The sequence below is a fragment of the Zea mays genome, chromosome 1 (genome assembly GCF_902167145.1).
Source record: "Zea mays cultivar B73 chromosome 1, Zm-B73-REFERENCE-NAM-5.0, whole genome shotgun sequence".
Lineage (NCBI taxonomy): Eukaryota > Viridiplantae > Streptophyta > Magnoliopsida > Poales > Poaceae > Zea > Zea mays.
Window position 1 is genome coordinate 306,409,795 of NC_050096.1, and position 18,714 is coordinate 306,428,508.

Consider the following 18,714-nt stretch of genomic DNA (forward strand, 5'->3'; position numbering starts at 1 on the left):
TGCAAACAAGATGCAAATTCCAGGGTCAGTCAGGAATTAGGATGGTATCTTCATGCTTTGCTGGGTACCTATATAGTATTTCTCAAAATAAAATCATCTATTTTTTTTTAAAAGGCCCATATCAGCTATAAAAGTGGTATGCATACATGGGAGCTTGCCACAGTAGCATAAAATACAACGCAGTAACACACTTATCAACATAGCAAATACACAGATGATACATTGTTTTTGATGTCACACACGCAATCCTCCAATAAGTGATGATAATTCTGTAGATACAATGTGCAGATGAAAACTCTGAAAATTTGCCTACAAATGCAAATGGGATTGGATCTGGATTACAGCAACGCCAACATATGCTTTACATGCAAATTATGGCTCCACAGGGGGCTTTAGTCTAATCAACCTCCTCACTCTGTCTTTCTCCGTGTTTTCAAGCAACCCCTGGGATGATAAACACAATTACTCAGATAAAGTATGAATCTCGCGTCACAGCACATTTATATGGCACAACTTGTCTCCGGTTTAGTCGCATAAAAGAGTACAATAACCATGAGGTAGAGCATTGTTGTGCAACATTAGGACTGACATTTGGCTTCAATAATAAGCAAACTATACGTGAAACAGAACATGACAGACATTGGAACATCCAGCTGATATGGTAAGCATTATACCATACCCAGATTACAGGCACAAAGAAATATCCACGAGGCCAGAAAAACGAGTTGGAGATGTACCTTCCAAACAATCTCATCAAGGCACAAGCAGATCCTCCCGTATTTGTCAAGGAAGAGGCGCTCGGTAGGAGGTTTTGCACAAACATCCTTGACTGCTGATGTAATTGCAAAGATCACCTCAGCCACTAAAATGGCAGAAAACATTTTAGGTTAAAAACACTGTGAGATGGCAAACATTTGAAATGGAGTAGGACCAAAGGCTATCAGAAAACTGTGACTCACAAGCAAGCTCATCATATTCATCCTTGCCAACAATGTAGAGGCAGACATCCCCGACCGTGGTATAAACAATAGACACAGACCTGGGGTAGCATCAAGGATTAACATAAGGTATACATGTAGTTAATACAGTATCATTTGCCCCTAACCCTCTAGCATATGGAACTCGTACCACAGTTGATAAGCTGGGACTTGACTTGTGAACATCTTTCATGCTTGTTTTAGTCAATTTAGGGTCTGTTTGGTTTGCTTGCTGAATTTCATTGCCTCACCTCGCCCAGTAACAAGTTAAAAAAGAGGGGGAATTTCACGTAAGAAGAGGGAGAATCTTCATGGACTGGCTTCCACCAATTGGAAGTAACCAGTTAATAACAGTACCACAGTTTTTTTTCCTGGAGCTAATTCCCATCAGAGATGGGTTGATTTCTAAATAAAACCAAAATGGTCACAAGCATAATGATAACAATAAGAATGAAAAAGGTAAATTTGGTCTGTAGGGAGAGATGATCATGAAACGTACTTGTGGGAGGCAACGTGGAGCTCCTCGTTCTTGGACCCTTTGAGGTTCTCGGATCCGAGCTTCACCAGGAAGGAGCGCCAGTGGAGCCTCTCCTCCGCGGGAACCCCATGGAATCTGCGCAAGAGAGACGGTAGATCTCGTCAAGGGGGGCGAATCGAGATCAGATCTCAGCGGAGTGAGTGGAGGGCAAGGGGAAAAGTACCGCTCGACAAGGATGTTTCCATCGGAGTTGGCGAAGAGCACGGCCAGTATCATCCTCTCTCCGGCCTCTTCTTCGCCGATGGTGTCTGTGTGTGCCGGCTGGATCTTCAGCAGTAACGTAGGTGCGAAGCAGTTCTTTCGCCTCTCGGCGAAATGAATAGAAGGAGGCGACGGTGACGAGTTTGGGCTTCCTTGCTGGGCTATCAACTAATCGCCGCAACGGCCCAGCCCACTCTCTCCCTTTACTTTTCGTTTTTACATTTTTTTAATCTCTTTCCTTCCTCCGCACTCCGCCGCGCCGGCCAGTCGTCTTGTCCCCCTCGCCGCCTCCGTGCTCGTCTTGCTCCTTCTCGGCTCCCCACCCCGCCACCTCGTCCCACCCCGCCCCTTGGGTTGAGTTGAGCTACTCAACCGTCAGTCAATTCCTGCACCTGGCGTTGGGCGGGTTTTCATGGGGGCAGCATAAAAGCCTCTTCGGTTCTTCCCCTAGCTCTGCCTCGCGGCAAGTCCCCCTCCGCTACGTTCGCCATGGCTCGCAACAGGGTGCGTTCTCGTCTTACCTCCATTGCTTGCGCATTAAATGCATTTCCCTGTTTCGACCAATCACACCTTCTAAATAACGCGCCACACATTTGTTTGGCTTCAAAAGAGAAAAAAAGGCGGTATTTGTCCCTTGTCTATGCTAGGGTTTTATCTAGCGGGAAAAACATACCTATGCTTCTGAATCCATTCGAGTTTGGTCCCGCAAGTTAAGTTCTCTGGCTGGTGATGTTTGTTTGCCTGGACTGTACACTTTAGTTGCTCCAAGGTAGTAGGCTAGTAGCTTATCTTAATTTGTGTCGTGAAAATATGTTCTCTGTTCGCACTGCATACATGATTGATTCCCCCACTGCTACGAGTTCAACTAGTGATTTTTAATTCAATGTGTAAAAATTTACTACCTCATGCTCTACAAGTCTGGATAACATACATGTTATGTGACGTAAATAGATATCAAATTGTTCCTTCTTATCTGTCTTATCTTTGTCAGGTTTATATGATGTAAATGGGTCCTTCGCTCCTTCTCTTTTCGGGACATTTCTATAACTTCTTTTTCAACTATGCACGGAATTGGCTTCCCATTTCTTCTCTTAGTGATGCCTGTGCTTTTGCTAATTATGTAATCATTTCTTAGGAAGTGGTGATTTTGCTGTTGGATGTTGGGCCTTCGATGCATGGAGTGCTGCTAGAGGTGAAGAACGTATGCTTGACTCTTGTGCATAAGAAGGCAAGCACATGTTCTTTCATGCATCATCGGGCTTCCTCAATTAATCCTACTTCCTATAGTTTTGCGAGCAAACCATCTCAGATTGATAGCTATTTCTGCAGCTAGTTTATAACAGGAGCGATGAAGTTGGTATTGTCCTCTTTGGTACTAAAGGTTAGTTATTTATAGTTGCATCAACTGTTTCTATTTGTACCCCAAATCGTATTGATTTATTTGGTTTTTGGAAACTATTAGCTGAGCCTTTTTTTTCTTGTTTGTTTGAAGAGGTTTAAACTGGTTGTCATCTTGTAAGCAGTTTATAACCATTTGGAACGAATTTAGATACAATTTTGACCAAACAGAACAAAACTGTGTTCAATGATTTCAAGTCGTGCCTGCAATCCCAGCACCTCTGCCTCCGCTCCAATGATTTCAAGTCGTCCGACTTGCTAGTCAATACACTTGGCGACTAGACGACTCATCACGATTAGGTCAACTAATTGGGTTCGGGTCACAAGGTCACAGGGTCACAGAGGGGAATTCAAGAGGGGGAATAGACAAGAGATCAACAGAGAGATGAAGGTATCGTCGGATGATGAACTCATCTTGCCGCTGCGCACTTCTATAGGTTGTTGGGCTGCCGCTGAGGAGGAATAGGGTGACTGGGTGAGCCAGTGACCTGAACCAGACCACTGAGCTGCCGAGGAATAGTAGAGGACAGCCACCGGTGTTGAACAGGGAGAGAACCAGAGAGGAGAGCAGCTGCCGGAACAGGGAGAGCAGCCGCCGGAACAGGGAGGGAAAACAGCTACCGATACGGCATACTGCAGCTAGCCCGCCGGTTTCATTAATTCCACACGTCCGGGTATGGTGTGTAAGATTAACGTCTCTTTGTATGGCACTGGACTCCTTGAGCACGCTGTCGTCGACGTAGAGGATGAATTAGACGGTGTCGTCGTCGCGCCGAAAAATGAACTGGAACGTGTTGGACTTGTCCTCGACAAAGCCAAGGGAGACCAAGTAGGAGGTGAGGCGACACCGTCCATAGGGCCTCTTCCTTCACCAACGCCAATACGCCATCGACGTTCTAGAGCGGGCTGACATAACCAACTGCAAGCCTTGCTTCACACCTATTGACAGTTAGGCGAAGGTCTCTGACGACAATGGTGCCTGATCGGCGACTAACGGCCTAACGGAGCCTCGTCAGGGCTCTCTAGACTCCAGTATCCCACATTCACCTGGCTTGACATCGCCTATGCGGTCCAGGAGGTGTGTCTTCACATGTACATCCCGTGGGAGCCCTCCCTTTGCAGCATCCTTTGCTACTTTACGACCTTCCTCGACTACTTTGCGGTCCAAATTCTTCGCTACTTTGCGGCATCCTTGACTACGACCTTCTTCGGCCCTCTCTGACTTCTGAGCTAATTGTCTACACCGACGTGGATTGGGTTGGCTGCCCCGACATGCGTCGGTCCAACTCTGGCTACTCTATGTTGGTGTTTGTTTCAACTTATTTTCAGCTTCTGCCCGCCAGAAGCTATTGCGGACTACCAAATGCCCCGCTTTTCAACTTGCTTTTGTGAGAATCGTTTTGGTGAAAACCGTCCAAAATTAATGTGAACACAAAATCGGTCGAGTCGTCGCAATAGTAGGAATCCGTCACTTTCTAGATTCTAAATCCTATGGACTCCATCTTCCTCCGCACATAGTCCACACAATACTCGGATTCTTCTTAGCCAGATTCTCCCCACAACCAGATTCTCAGAATAGCTCGTCAGAAAAAAGCTAAAACAAACAGACCCTATGTTCCTAGGTGTCAATCTTGTCCCTGGTCCTCAAAACGTTAGCTTATCGTCTTTTGCTCCCGCGCTGAGGCTGAGTACCGCCCTATGGCCAACGGCATGCCGAGGCGTCCTTGCTTTGTCAGCTACTCTAGGAGCTCCACAACCCCCTCGAGCATGCTACACTTGTTTATTGCGACAACGTCAGTACGATCTATCTCTTCACCAATCCCGTGCAGCACCAGTGCACGAAGCACATGGAGAATTGGAGATCGTCCTGCACTCCGTCTGCGTGTTTTCGCCGTCGGTGATGTCCGCGTCCCGACCACTCTTCACCAAGGAGCTCCCATCCACAGTGTTCTCGGAATTTCGATCCAGTCTCAATATCTATACATGATATAGTTGCGACTACGGGGGTGTTAGCGTATTGTATTTTATCACTGTAATGGGCCTGAGCCCATGTACTTGGTTGCTATATATCAATTCAAGGAAGGCTTATATTATGAAACTGCTCGAAGTTAAATTGACTAAATGTTTTCTTAACAATGACAAATATTTGCGTTTTTATTCTTTTGGCTATACATCTAGAGTCCATGGAAACTTTAGAACACTCTTCTTCTACTTAGACTACGATATTTAAATAATATTTCTTATAAGCATTTCCCCGATGTATTCAGGAACATGCAATGAGCTTGCAAAGGACATTGGGGGCTATAAGCATGTGACGGTCATACATGATATTAAAGTTGTAGATGAAGGAACGGCACAGGCTCTGCAAAACCTTCCATTAGGATCTGCCCCTGGTGATTGTATCCATGAAATAGCAGTTGGTTTGATTTTATCCTAATACTTACTGCTAGTCCCCCCGTCCTAATATTCCCTTTGTATGTATGTGCTTGATAATCTTAAATCATATATAGACAGTTCGAATTAAAGTAGCATTTCTTAGGCTTTCCATCTTTGAGGCCATGTTTGGGATGGAGGATTTCTAAAGAAATTGTGGACTGTGGAGGATTGGCATTCCTATGGAAAGGAATACTGGAACAGAGGAACACACCTCTCCGTTCGATAGGAAAGGAAGGCATCTATCCATAGAACGTAGGAATCAAAAAATCCAGCCTGAGTTAAAGTTTTGGCGGAAGTCCGAAGCAAAGCAAAGAGAGAAAGTGAGAAGCGTGCAGACCTCCAGCATGGGAACTCAGTGCAGCCTCCCAGCTTCCGCAGTAGCTAAAATGAGTGGGCGGTGACGGCTGATGGTGGGCTAGGGTTCGGGGATTTTCTCAGCCGGGGCCATGTTTAGGTCTCTTCTTAATATAATACCGGGAGGGCAGTCTTTCCCTCCATGGCCAAGTTTTTATTATTATATGTCCTAACCTGTCGAAATAATGGAAACATTTATGGCTTTTTTCCAACATAAATTATGGTACTAGATATCCCCTCACAAATTTTGAAATTAAAAATCAACTTAAATGCGGAGAACAAAAAGGACAGGTTTTGTTGAGGGTTAAGTTGGACCAACTGAAATAATTGAGGGGAATAAACTGAACCAAACGATAGTTTAGGGGGTTATTTGGACATAGGCCATACTTGAGGGTAGTATTTTGGACTTTTTCCTTTCGAATATAGCCTTGTTTTGTTCTGATGGAATCTGACCAGATTCAGCGTAGAAATTCCTTGACTAAAGCAAAGTTCTGGATTCTATTGTTGTTGGCTTGGATATGGTGATTAGGAAATTTGGTATTACCAAAGGGAAGCGGCGGCTCTGTCTAATCACTGGTGCACAAGAACTGTTAAGAGATCCGCCTGAGGGGACCAAAGAAGATCAGGTGGACACCATTGCAAACATGTTGAAAAAACACAATATCAAGATGGAGTGCATTATTTTCAGAGAACCGGGAGTGCATCATAATGATGTAATGGAAGAAAATGACCGACTATTGCATCAGTTCAGAAATAGATCAGTAGCAAAGGTAGTTCAGGTTGACAACCCAACATCACTGTTGGGTGCTCTCAAGACAAGAAATGTGCTCCCAGTTACCGTTTTCAGGGGAGATCTGGAAGTGAACTCCAATTTTAAAATAAAGGTAGGCCCAGTTCGTTTGTCAGTTATACGCTATATTCCATCATTTACAGAAATTTATAATAATTTAAATCTTCTGCTTCATTTTGCAAGGTTTTTTGAGACTAGATTTGAGGTGATTGTGTTAGCATGTCCATATTACTTGCAATCATGGCTGATATAATGCCCTTGTTAATAGGTGTGGGTTTATAAGAAAACAGCTGAGGAAAAATTCCCCACTTTGAAGAAGTATTCGGACAAAGCTCCTCCAAATGATAAATTTGCTTCTCATGAAGTCAAAGTTGATTATGAGTACAAGAGTGTTGTTGAGCCAGACAAAGTTGTTCCACCAGACCAAAGGATTAAGGGGTATCTCTATGGTCCTCAAGTTATTCCTGTATCAAATGCTGAATGGGAGGCAGTCAAGTTCAAGCCAGAGAAAGGTGTGAAGCTTCTAGGATTTACAGATAGATCCAGCGTACCACGGTATGCTTTAACCTTTAGCTTGGTTTCTGAGTCTCCAAGTATTGTTCTTTGGTGCTTGGTTTGTTGTTGTTGTTGTGCTTTCTGCATTATCACTAGTCGTGACATCAATGGTAGACATGATCATTAAATTCTGCTATCAGCTAATGATCTGGAACTCTCCTTTTCTTTTTGCTAGACATGCGTCGTTGGTGATAGTAATCATTTCTTGTTGCCACAGTGCATGTTTAGATAAATCGCAAGACCAAGTATTGCATATTCTTTTTTTTTCTCGAACACGCAAGAGAATTGCACATCATTTCATTAAGAGAGAAGAGGAACAGTACAGAGGAGGGAGACCCCCCCCCCCCCCCCCCCCCCGAGACGGGAGACGGGAAACACTAGACAAGAACAATTAGCCTTTCACAGGTAACATGATCTATCACTGTGAGACACAAGGCCAAAGAAACTAGTCGAGTAGAGGCTAGGCTAGGCTACAAAGAGCACTCAAACCGAATGTGAAGACATCGAAATAGAGGATGATAATGTTGAGTTTGAGTCAGACCATGATTAAGTGCTTCCAACAAAAGATTATAAGCAAGCCGATCAAGATCGATGATGACTCGCTATCTCTATTTTATATCTTAATTTTTTACAATGCATATTGACACTACTATTTGGTCGATTAGTGCCTACCGATTAATTTCTGATTAATCACCGATAACCGATTAATCTCTCATGTCTAGCTTGCCGATTAAATTCTGATATCTTGAACCTTGATTTTTATTAAGGTATTTCCTTTGCAATTTAGACTGTCTGTGAAGTGTTTCTAATTGTATTTGTAAAGCTGCACATAAAATATATTTTTAATGTTTTATAGTCTGTAGCCTGCATGCTTTCATGTTCTGTACAGTGTGCTTACTAGTGATGGTTCCCTTTCTCTACTTCAACAGGCACCAATTTATGAAAGATGTATGCCTGTTTATACCTGAGCCAGGTAACATGAAAGCAAGTCTTGCAGTTTCTGCGATAGCAAGAGCAATGCATCAAATGAACAAGGTTGCTATAGTGCGATGTGTGTGGAGGCAAGGTCAAGGGAATGTTGCTATTGGTGTATTGACGCCAAACATTTCATCAGTGAACAATATCGTAAGTATCATATTCATCCCATTAACATTTGAAAGCTTTGATGAATGCTCAATCAGTTCTTCACTATATGCTGGCAGCAAGATTCATTTTACTTCAATGTGCTCCCATTTGCTGAGGACATCAGAGAGTTTCAGTTTCGGTCCTTCAGCAGCCTGCCATCATCATCTCAGCCCACTGAAGAACAACAAGAAGCTGCAGATAACCTAGTGAAGATGTTAGACCTAGCACCACCTGGAAGAGAGGTCCTCAAGCCTGAGTTTACGCCAAATCCCATCTTGGAGGTACTATTTTCCATGATACAACATCATGTGGAATGCTTATATACATGGTTCTATTTGTTATCCTGTTTTCATCTATTCCCTACATTAATGTGCCTTTAGTAAGGTATTGACTTAGTGCAAAATACTGTGGCTGTTCTTTTTAGTCCAACAAAAATCATGAGTTCATGACATTATCAACAAGATGTGCACTTGTGCACTGCTGTAGGCATTTGACAAATACCGTGTCCCTCTTGAAAGTGGGTGTGTGTGTGTGTTTGGGGGGAGGGGGGGTATACATGTCAAATTGTAAGTATGAATGTATGCTCAGTATATTTGTGTCCATTCTGCACCAATTGTCACCCCCAAAGAAAAGTTTGACCAACATTAAAGAATTAAGAACACAGCAGTAGGACTCTATTTGCTATTCCATATGTCAAAAAAAGAACTTAAAGTTCAAAATTTATGCGATAACCAAACATTTCTGCAATACCATTGGATCTTATGCATGAGGTAGTGTGTTGGTTGCAAACTTGCACTGCTTGTTTTATTGATTATGGTACATTGTCCCCTTTCAGAGATTTTACAGTTACCTTGATCTCAAGTCAAAGCAGCCAGATGCAAATGTCCCACCGCTTGAAAGATCTCTAAGGAGGATAACCGAACCTGATCCTGATGTGGTTGGCCAACAAACACAATTAATCCAGAATTTAAGCAAAGCTTTTGTGCTGAAGGATAACCCCAAGGTTAGATGCAAATGTTTGATAAATTGAATTTGGTAAAAATTTACAAAAAAAAAACTACATCGTTTGACTTGTCTAATTTTGATTACAGAAAAAGAAAGCACGAACACAGGACATGTTGGCATATACTGGTGCAGGTGATCAAGCTAAATCTGTAGAGGACAGAGTTCTGGAAAATACACATCCTTCAACAGAGAATGTTGTGGCAATCAGAGATTCAAATCCAGTTCAAGATTTTGAGGCCATGCTGGCTAAGAGATCTAGCTCAACATGGACTCAGAAGGCTATTGGAGATATGCAGAATTACATAGCAGCTTTGTTACAGAACTCCAGTGATGGGGGCAACTATCAAAAAGCACTTGAATGTTTTGCTTCTCTGCGGAAGGCCTGTATTATTGAACAGGTAAGCACTCATGATAGTTACATTTTTTTTCTCGAAAAGCTCATGATAGTTACATGAGTAGTGCTAAAATAGCTAGCAGCTTAAATTAATAGGTATGGATCAAAACATGCCTGCTAATAGACCTGCCAACTATTGGTTAGAGGGGCCGCTAACTATTAGTTCATTAGCATGCTTGCTCGGTCTCCATAAAACTGGTCAGTTGTCGTAGCAAATTAGCTATTGCCTCTCTGTTTACACTGGGCATCGCCATCCGTGATCAGGAACCACAGGAATTCAACCAGTTCCTAACGAAGATTTACGAGAGATTGAAGGAAGGTGATGCTGCCAAGTTCTTTCAACTTCTCTCCTCAAAAAACATTTCACTTATCAACAAAGAGGAAGCGCCTGACAGGTTTGCAAAGCTTTCGCCGTGTGTCCCCCATCCACATTGCGGTTAGCGTGTGGTTTCCGTCTCTTAACATCTCCCCGTTGATCTTCTCCGTTTTTCTGCAGTGATGTGACTGAAGAGATGGCAAGAAGTTTCTACCTGAAACGAGAAAAGGCGTCTCAGTAGGAGCTGGAAGAAGCCGGTAACTCGAAGCGCCTTGGGTTTGGAGGGTATCTGCATGTTTTGAAACTGGGTATCTGGGTGGAACTGGAACTAATACTCAAACTCTCTGGGTTGAGTCACTGTTTTGCTGCACAATCTGCTGCCTACTACGTTTCGACTAGATTCAGCTTTGGGTACTACTGTATGTTGTTTGACTGGAGTAGCATGTCCATAGATCACATACTTCTGCAGTGTTCATTGGAGTGAATGCATGCATGCGGTGAAATGCAGCATGGATAGGTCTAGGAAGAAACATTACCATCATTTCCTAATGTTGGAGCGCTGCCTAGAAAAGGATCTTTTTCTGTAAGTGGTCTGGTGCGTCAAACCCTCCAAAGTCCAAAATAATCCTTTCTACATAACAAGTCCGATGTGTCATTGGACTGTACGATGAGCCAGGTTCGGTACACCATGGTACAACAGACTAATTCTAAACTTGGGCTTCTTTTCTTTGTCTTTACTTGACTCTACTCTTGGGCACTTTTATGACTTAGACAAATATTTCTTGAGTGTTCCAATCATTCTAAGTTATCCCATTGGTCTCAAATAATCCTTCAACTTATTTTCCATCTTTTCTTCAACCTTTTGCCTTAATAGCCACTTGGAATCTCAAACTTCAAATCTATGCAATCCTGCCACTTTATTGAGTTCCAATATATTGATATGGTCATCGAAAACCTTTCTAACACTGGAATCACCTGAAGTCTAATTCCTTCTCAAATTCTTACTTTTGGCTCGTTTGATCAAAGTTTGCACAACAAGTGAGCCCTTTCTGGTTCTGTCTTTGATATCTTCTGCTTGAGCTTGTGACCATGCTTTTTGCATAACCTCTTGAGCCTTATGACTTGAACCATCTCATCACATATGAGTTAAATCGATGACTTCAAATCATGTATTCTAATATTGTGATCTCCAACACAACATATCTCTTCAACAATCTGATCAAATCTTTGACTTTTTGCAAGTACTCTCTTCTCCTTAGCAATGGTCTTTTGGGCCCAAAAAGCCTTCTGCTTTCCTTCGAAGCCCTTTACTTGCCTTCTCCTAAGTTTGTCAAACTGTCTCCAGGTCACATCACATTGAACACCAAGATGATCATTGTCCATCTCAAGTCTCATATCCTTTCTCCATAAGCAAACATCTTTGTCTGAGACTTCTCCAAATCATCGTCATCTCAAGTCTCATATCGAATCTGTCAACTTGTTTGCTTTCGTATATTATTTGTGATATTCCACATATACATATCCATTGATCTCCTGTGGAATATCCCCAAGCTTGCATTGTGTTGAACCTTTGATTGCATTCCATTGGCATGCTCAAGTATATCCATTATACTTAACTTTCATGTTCAACACTTAGCAAATTGGTTAGTCCTTTAATATTGTTGTCATTCAATCCACCAAAACCCACAAGGGACTAAATACACTTTCACTTAGCTTTGTGTTGATTGTACAAACAAATCATAGGTTTTTGATGGATCATCTGCTTGCTTAAGGAAGCACACTATGGAGAAGGTGTGTCTCTTATATGACCATTCGGATGGGTCATGGGAGCAACAACAGGGTCAACTAGAGAAGGTGTTATATATGTATTTTGGTGCATGCTTACTGGTAGCCTGTGGTGGTTTACAAACAATCCGACATAATAAGACTCTAAGGGGATGTTTGGTTCGTGCCTAAATGTGCCACACTTTGCCTAAGGTTAGTCGTTCGAATTGAAGAACTAACCTTAGGCAGAAAAGTTAGGTAAAGTGTGGCAACTTAGGCATCAAACCAAACAGGCCCTAAATGCTTCTCTAATGTGTAGTGTGTATTATCAAATTGTTTGGGTGAACTCATGGACAACCCACTAGAGCAAGGATTTGTAGAGTGTTGTGGTGATAGGATAATCTAGGTGTCCTGTTAGGCTGACTCCAACAATATCCGGTAAACCGATCTGTACGTTAAATTTAGCGTTCGGTACACGCGCTATCCGCTCCAATAACGTCCGCTAAGAGGTTCGCTAATTTAGAGGAGCCCCCTGACAGCCGCTAAAGGTGGAGAATCGTTGTTCATCCGCTATCTGTCCTTCGCATCGTCCAAGGAGAAGTTGCGACACACTATGACGCACAACCAGCCACTGAGAAAATAAATATTTTACGATTAGGTACTGAGAAAATAAAATTAATTACGTCTTTGTACGATTAATTCTAGTGAAATAAAAGAAAAACATTGAATAAATATTGTAGTTTATGGATTCTGTTAATACTGTAGATATAGAGGACGAAATTTAGAGAACGTTGCTGGAGATGAAGAAAATTTAGAGGGTGAAATTTTTTAGAGTGTTCTGTAAAGGACAGAGAATATTATTTTAGAGGATGAAATTTAGGGGACGCTGCTGGAGACAGTCTTAGATGCTCCACCTAAACACCATAAATCTTGTCAAGCTTGTTTTGGATCAAGGAGGCCAACTAGATGGATGGGGTGAATAGTCATTTATAAAACTTAAGAGCTTAGGCTATCCAATTGAACACAAATTAAACTAATGGTGTCAGTGTTTGAAACCAGCACCAATGAGTAAATTTGTTATACGTGTTTTGGATCCAAATGTTGTGCTCAGTGGGCACAAGATTTATACTGATTCGGGCAGAACGTCCCTACTTCTAGTCTTCGGTGGCTTGCGCTATCGACACCTGATTGTTGATTGCTCGTAGTAGAGGTTACAAGCAGACGAGAGGGAAGGATCCCAAATCTCTATGAGATGTTGGGTCTAAAGATCTACATATCAGGTGTTTGCTACTTAGCTTCTGAGTGTTGTTGCTCCTAGCCTCAATGGCTAGAAGGCCCAAAAAATCATGTTGATTGGGTTGACCACCCCCCTTTATAGACTAAGGAGGGAGTCAGTTACGGATGGCTTCCCTCGAAAGGATCGATGTATCGGGGTAAGACAGAGTAATTCCCCCTGGTAAAATATTTATCGTGTGTCCTTGTTCGTCGAGGAAGCGTGCCAACGAAGGGAGTCTGAGCGTCATCATTCCCTTCTCTGTCTGAGTCTTCCACGCCGACCCTTGGTCTTTGCGGTCTGACCCCTGGCCTTCCTTCATTGCTTTGTGGCCCTCATAGGGTGTCGGGGGACTCAGGCCTAGATCTGTAGGTCATGAGTGAACTCATATCTAGGGCTTATAGGCTATGAGTGGGAGGAGGATCAGTTGCCTGTGTACTGTGACTTAGTGTCAAGCATAGTTAAGGTGGTGTGCGTAGCATTGATGGCGGGAGCAGTCCGATGGTTGCACTGGGTCTACTCGAGCAATCTCCCAGTGGTCTGTCTTTCTCTCCAGCATGGCTTTATCTCGCCCGAACCCCCGGCTTGGTGCGCTGGAGTTATTTGGGGGTGGACTTACCCAAGCGAGGATCTCTCCGTCCCCTCTGGCTCGTGGGCCATTGGGTTCAGGGATCTGATCCCCGATAGTAGCCCTGAAGCCCCTGAGGGGAGTGTATTTCCCCTTAGTGGCTCTCTTTTTTTATGGGTTAGGTGGTGTTTAACCTTGTTGTCTCTCGATTATCGCACCTCGGGAGTAAGCAAGGCACGTGGGGACTGTCCATGGTTTTATTAAAGCAAGCTTTCATGGCTTGTGCGTCTGGACCCGAATCGTTGCCTTATGTCCATTCTTGGTGGTGACGGTTTGGTGGTGCATTGTTCCAATGTCTTGAGTTTATTCTTATAAGTAGGCCTCTCGTGTGGCCTTGTTCTTACACGCTTCGTCCTCTCTATCGAGAGAGGAACAGCTTCCTTCCTCATCCTAGCGCCCCATGAATCCAAGCAAGCGCCCGACAGATGATTCTCCCCTAGTTCTGAGGCCTCTGAGGCAGTGCTTGATCGTTTGGGGGGTATGGATCTCTTCAGCGTCAGAAAGTTTCATATTTCCTGTCTTTCCTCTTACCTTTTGCACCTTTCGTAGGCAGGTGATCTGGATGGGTTAGCGAAGGGACTTTGCACCTTTCATCTGGAGGAGTCAGACCGTCGGGTCGTTGGTGAGCGGTACATTATTTTCTTCTTTTCTTTTCTCCTTTTTCCTTCTCTGACTTCCTTCCTTGCTTTCTAGAGCTAGAGACGGAGGTCTCAGGCCTCTGTGAGGGCACTGACTAGGTCACAGAGCTGGTCAGCGCTCGTGATGTCTATTTGACGTTTAGAACAGGGTTCGCAACACCGTTCGTCGTGGCGTTTACTGAGGCACAATTGCTTCCTTGGTGGTTGCCCAACTTCGGTTGGGTCACGAACTGTGCAATGTCATTGGTCTCCTAGAGGATATGTCGAAGGAAGTTCTTGAAGACCTGGAGGACGACTTCGATGATGTTGTTGACACTGTGGTTGATTTCTTCCCATTGGAGGAAATCGTCTTTGGCCCTCGCATGGATTAATCTTACATATTAGGTAGAATGTGATCTCTGGTCCTTGACTTTTCATGCTCGGGGTCTTTGTTGTAATGGGACCCTTTTTATGACATCTTCCCTTCATCATTTTTATTGGGTTGTGATGCCGAGTTGCCTTCGGCAGACGTCATTCGACTCCTCAACCTTTCTCCTCAGATTCCATGTGTGCGAATCGGATCTGTATCCCTTCCCTTTTCTAGTTTTTCTACATGAAGGCACCGGTTGTGTCCATTTCCGCATGTTTAGAGCAAGCCCCCGAGTCTTTGATTGCCCCAAAGGAATAATCCTGAGGGGTGGGAGGGCGCATCCCGACCCCTCATGCTTCGGGCAGAAACCTTAGTATAATAAGCAATTAGTGATCTACTTATCTATCAAATATTATCAACTGGTGTTTTGAATTGATATCTTTCATACATGATCTCTAGTTGTAGAATCCATACTTGTGTAATTTTCATGTTGCCTCTTGTTGTGATATAAAAATGCTAGGTGACATTTAGACTCCAGGTATCAAGATTTATCTTCCAATTAGTATGGCAATCTTCATTTGATATATGACAGATGGAGCGACGCACAACTCACGGACATGGCTTAGGTGTTGAAACCCTTGTCTCGAAAACTAGTGGACATCTTAGCTAGCAACGCCCTTCCGAAGAGGGTTCAGAGGAGCTCCTAATCCCTGTAAGTCGGGGGACAAACCACGTTGACACTTTCAGATATTGTGGACATTGTAAGGAAAATGGACACTGGCCCATTTGTCTAAATGATTTTGGTGTTTGATGATCAACATAACCTATGGACTAATGTGTTTGCTAGTGTTCGTGTTTATAGTTCATAGGATGCGAAGAGGATTGGACTGAGGCACTGAGGATGCAACACCTCAAAAGAAGACCTAAAAGATGTTTAGAAGTCCAAGACTCAAGAATAAAAGAAGCCCAAAAGTGGGAAGTCAGCTAGCGCTCTGGTGGCGCACCAGACAGTGAACAGTACCTGTCCGTTGTGACACTGGTGAAAGTCGCCTAGAGGGGGGGGTGAATAGGGCGAAACTGAAATTTACAAATATAAACACAACTACAAGCCGGGTTAGCGTTAGTAATAAAGAAATGAGTCCGCGAGAGAGGGCGCAAAAACAAATCCCAAGCGAATAAGCAAGTGAGACACGGAGATTTGTTTTACCGAGGTTCGGTTCTTGCAAACCTACTCCCCGTTGAGGAGGCCACAAAGGCCGGGTCTCTTTCAACCCTTCCCTCTCTCAAACGATCCACGGATCGAGTGAGCTTTCTTTTCTCAATCACTTGGAACACAAAGTTCCCACAAGGACCACCACAAGATTGGTGTCTCTTGCCTCAATTACAAGTGTGTTTGATTGCAAAGAACGGATCAAGAAAGAAGAAAGCAATCCAAGCGCAAGAGCTCGAAAGAACACAAGCAAATCACTCTCTCTAGTCACTATGGCGTTGTGTGGAAATTAGAGAGGATTTGATCTCTTAGGTGTGTCTAGAATTGAATGCTAGAGCTCTTGTAGTAGTTGGGAAGTGGAAAACTTGGATGCAATGAATGGTGGGGTGGTTGGGGTATTTATAGCCCCAACCACCAAATGTGGCCGTTGGGAGGCTGTCTGCTCGATGGCGCACCGGACAGTCCGGTGCCCCTTGCCACGTCATCACTGCCGTTGGATTCGACCGTTGAAGCTTCTGACTTGTGGGCCCGCCTGGGTGTCCGGTGCACACCGGACATCTACTGTTCCTTGTCCGGTGTGCCGGAGTGGGCGCGCCTGCCATCTGCGCGCGCAGAGCGCGCATTAAATGCGCGGCAGAGAGCCGTTGGCGCGGAGACGACCGTTGCTCCGGAGTCGCACCGGACAGTCCGGTGCATACCGGACAGTCCGGTGCATACCGGACAGTCCGGTGAATTATAGCGGACTAGCCGTTGGAGATTCCCGAAGCCGGCGAGTTCCTGAGGCCGACCTTCCATGGCGCACCGGACACTGTCCGGTGTACACCGGACAGTCCGGTGAATTATAGCGGAGTCGCCTCTGGAAATTCCCGAAGGTGGCGAGTTTGCGTTGGAGTCCTCTGGTGCACCGGACATGTCCGGTGGTGCACCGGACACTGTCCGGTGTACACCGGACAGTCCGGTGATCCCAGACCAGAGGGCCTTCGGTTCCCACTTTGCTCCTTTGTTGAATCCAAAACTTGGTCTTTTTATTGGCTGAGTGTGAACCTTTTACACCTGTGTAATCTATACACTCGGGCAAACTTAGTTAGTCCAAATGTTTGTGTTGGGCAATTCAACCACCAAAATTATATAGGAACTAGGTGTAAGCCTAATTCCCTTTCAATCTCCCCCTTTTTGGTGATTGATGCCAACACAAACCAAAGCAAATATAGAAGTGCATAATTGAACTAGTTTGCATAAAGTAAGTGTAAAGGTTGCTTGGAATTAAGCCAATATAAATACTTACAAGATATGCATGGATTGTTTCTTACTTATAACATTTTGGACCACGCTTGCACCACGAGTTTTGTTTTTGCAAACTCTTTTGTAAATCCTTTTCAAAGCTCTTTAGCAAATAGTCAAAAGGTAAATGAATAAGATTTGCAAAGCATCTTCAATTTTTGAAATTTTCTCCCCCTGTTTCAAATGCTTTTCCTTTGACTAAACAAAACTTCCCCTAAAAGAGATCCTCCTCTTAGTGTTCAAGAGGGTTTTGATATATCAGTTTTGAAATACTATTTTCTCCCCCTTTTGAACACAATAGGAAACCAATTGAAAAATATTCAATACTGAGTTTTCGAAATTTGAAATAGGTGGTGGTGCGGTCCTTTTGCTTTGGGCTCACTTCTCCCCCTTTTTGGCATGAATCGCCAAAAACGGAATCATTAGAGCCCTCTGGTGCTATCTTCCCCTTTGGTCATAAATAAATGAGTTAAGATTATACCAAAGACGAAGTCCGGTCCTTTTGCCTTGGGCTCATTTCTCCCAAGGATGAGGTCCGGTCCTTTTGTTTGATGCTCATTTCTCCCCATAGAATAGAGAGTTGCTTGGATCAACGGCGAAGGATGAGTTACGTAGTGGAAGCCTTTGTCTTTGCCGAAGACTCCAATTCCCTTTCAATACACCTCCCGTGTCGAGGTCGAGATGCCCATTAGTTCCCATGGGTGTCTTGATGGGTTTGGCATCCTTCATCCCAAACTTGGTTAGAATGTCTTGAGTGTACTTTGTTTGGCTAATGAAGGTGCCTTCTTGGAGTTGTTTGACTTGGAATCCTAGAAAATACTTCAACTCCCCCATCATAGACATCTCGAATTTCTGTGTCATGATTCTACTAAACTCTTCACATGTAGACTCGTTAGTAGACCCAAATATAATATCATCAACATAAATTTGGCATACAAACAAGTCATTTTCAAGAGTTTTAGTAAAGAGTGTAGGATCGGCCTTGCCGACTTTGAAGCCATTTGCAATAAGGAAATCTCTAAGGCATTCATACCATGCTCTTGGGGCTTGCTTGAGCCCATAAAGCGCCTTAGAGAGCTTATAGACATGGTTAGGGTACTCACTGTCTTCAAAGCCGGGAGGTTGCTCAACATAGACCTCTTCCTTGATTGGTCCATTGAGGAAGGCACTTTTCACGTCCATTTGAAAAAGCTTAAAGCCATGGTAAGTAGCATAGGCTAATAATATGCGAATTGACTCAAGTCTAGCTACGGGTGCATAGGTTTCACCAAAATTCAAACCTTCGACTTGGGAGTATCCCTTGGCCACAAGTCGAGCTTTGTTCCTTGTCACCACACCATGCTCATCTTGCTTGTTGCGGAAGACCCATTTGGTTCCTACAACATTTTGGTTAGGACGTGGAACTAAATGCCATACCTCATTCCTAGTGAAGTTGTTGAGCTCCTCTTGCATCGCCACCACCCAATCCGAATCTTGAAGTGC

General features: G+C 43.8%; 2 protein-coding genes across 2 annotated transcripts; one reads left to right on the forward strand and one right to left on the reverse strand.

The window, feature by feature from the left end:
- Positions 1-173: 173 nt before the first annotated feature.
- LOC100193319 (uncharacterized) lies at positions 174-1,890 on the reverse strand. Its single transcript, NM_001138456.1, is given in 5 exon segments — positions 174-444; positions 738-862; positions 960-1,039; positions 1,477-1,590; positions 1,679-1,890. Coding segments are annotated over 5 exon segments (444 nt in total). The 5' UTR covers positions 1,732-1,890; the 3' UTR covers positions 174-372.
- A 90-nt stretch (positions 1,891-1,980) lies between these two features.
- On the forward strand, positions 1,981-10,724 carry LOC100281554 (uncharacterized). The gene is made up of 12 exons (NM_001397579.1): positions 1,981-2,220; positions 2,852-2,944; positions 3,046-3,097; positions 5,382-5,513; positions 6,394-6,788; positions 6,963-7,249; positions 8,179-8,374; positions 8,452-8,655; positions 9,210-9,377; positions 9,466-9,777; positions 10,038-10,168; positions 10,270-10,724. Exons 1-12 carry the CDS (start codon positions 2,206-2,208, stop codon positions 10,328-10,330), a joined length of 2,046 nt encoding a protein of 681 aa, NP_001384508.1. The 5' UTR covers positions 1,981-2,205; the 3' UTR covers positions 10,331-10,724.
- Positions 10,725-18,714: the final 7,990 nt, after the last annotated feature.

Bases quoted from the DNA above. Each gene is read 5' to 3' on its own strand.
- LOC100281554 (NM_001397579.1), top strand. The intron at 2,945-3,045 runs GCAAGCACATGT...CTATTTCTGCAG, and splicing joins TGACTCTTGTGCATAAGAAG to CTAGTTTATAACAGGAGCGA. The intron at 5,514-6,393 runs GTATCCATGAAA...ACTAAAGCAAAG, and splicing joins AGGATCTGCCCCTGGTGATT to TTCTGGATTCTATTGTTGTT.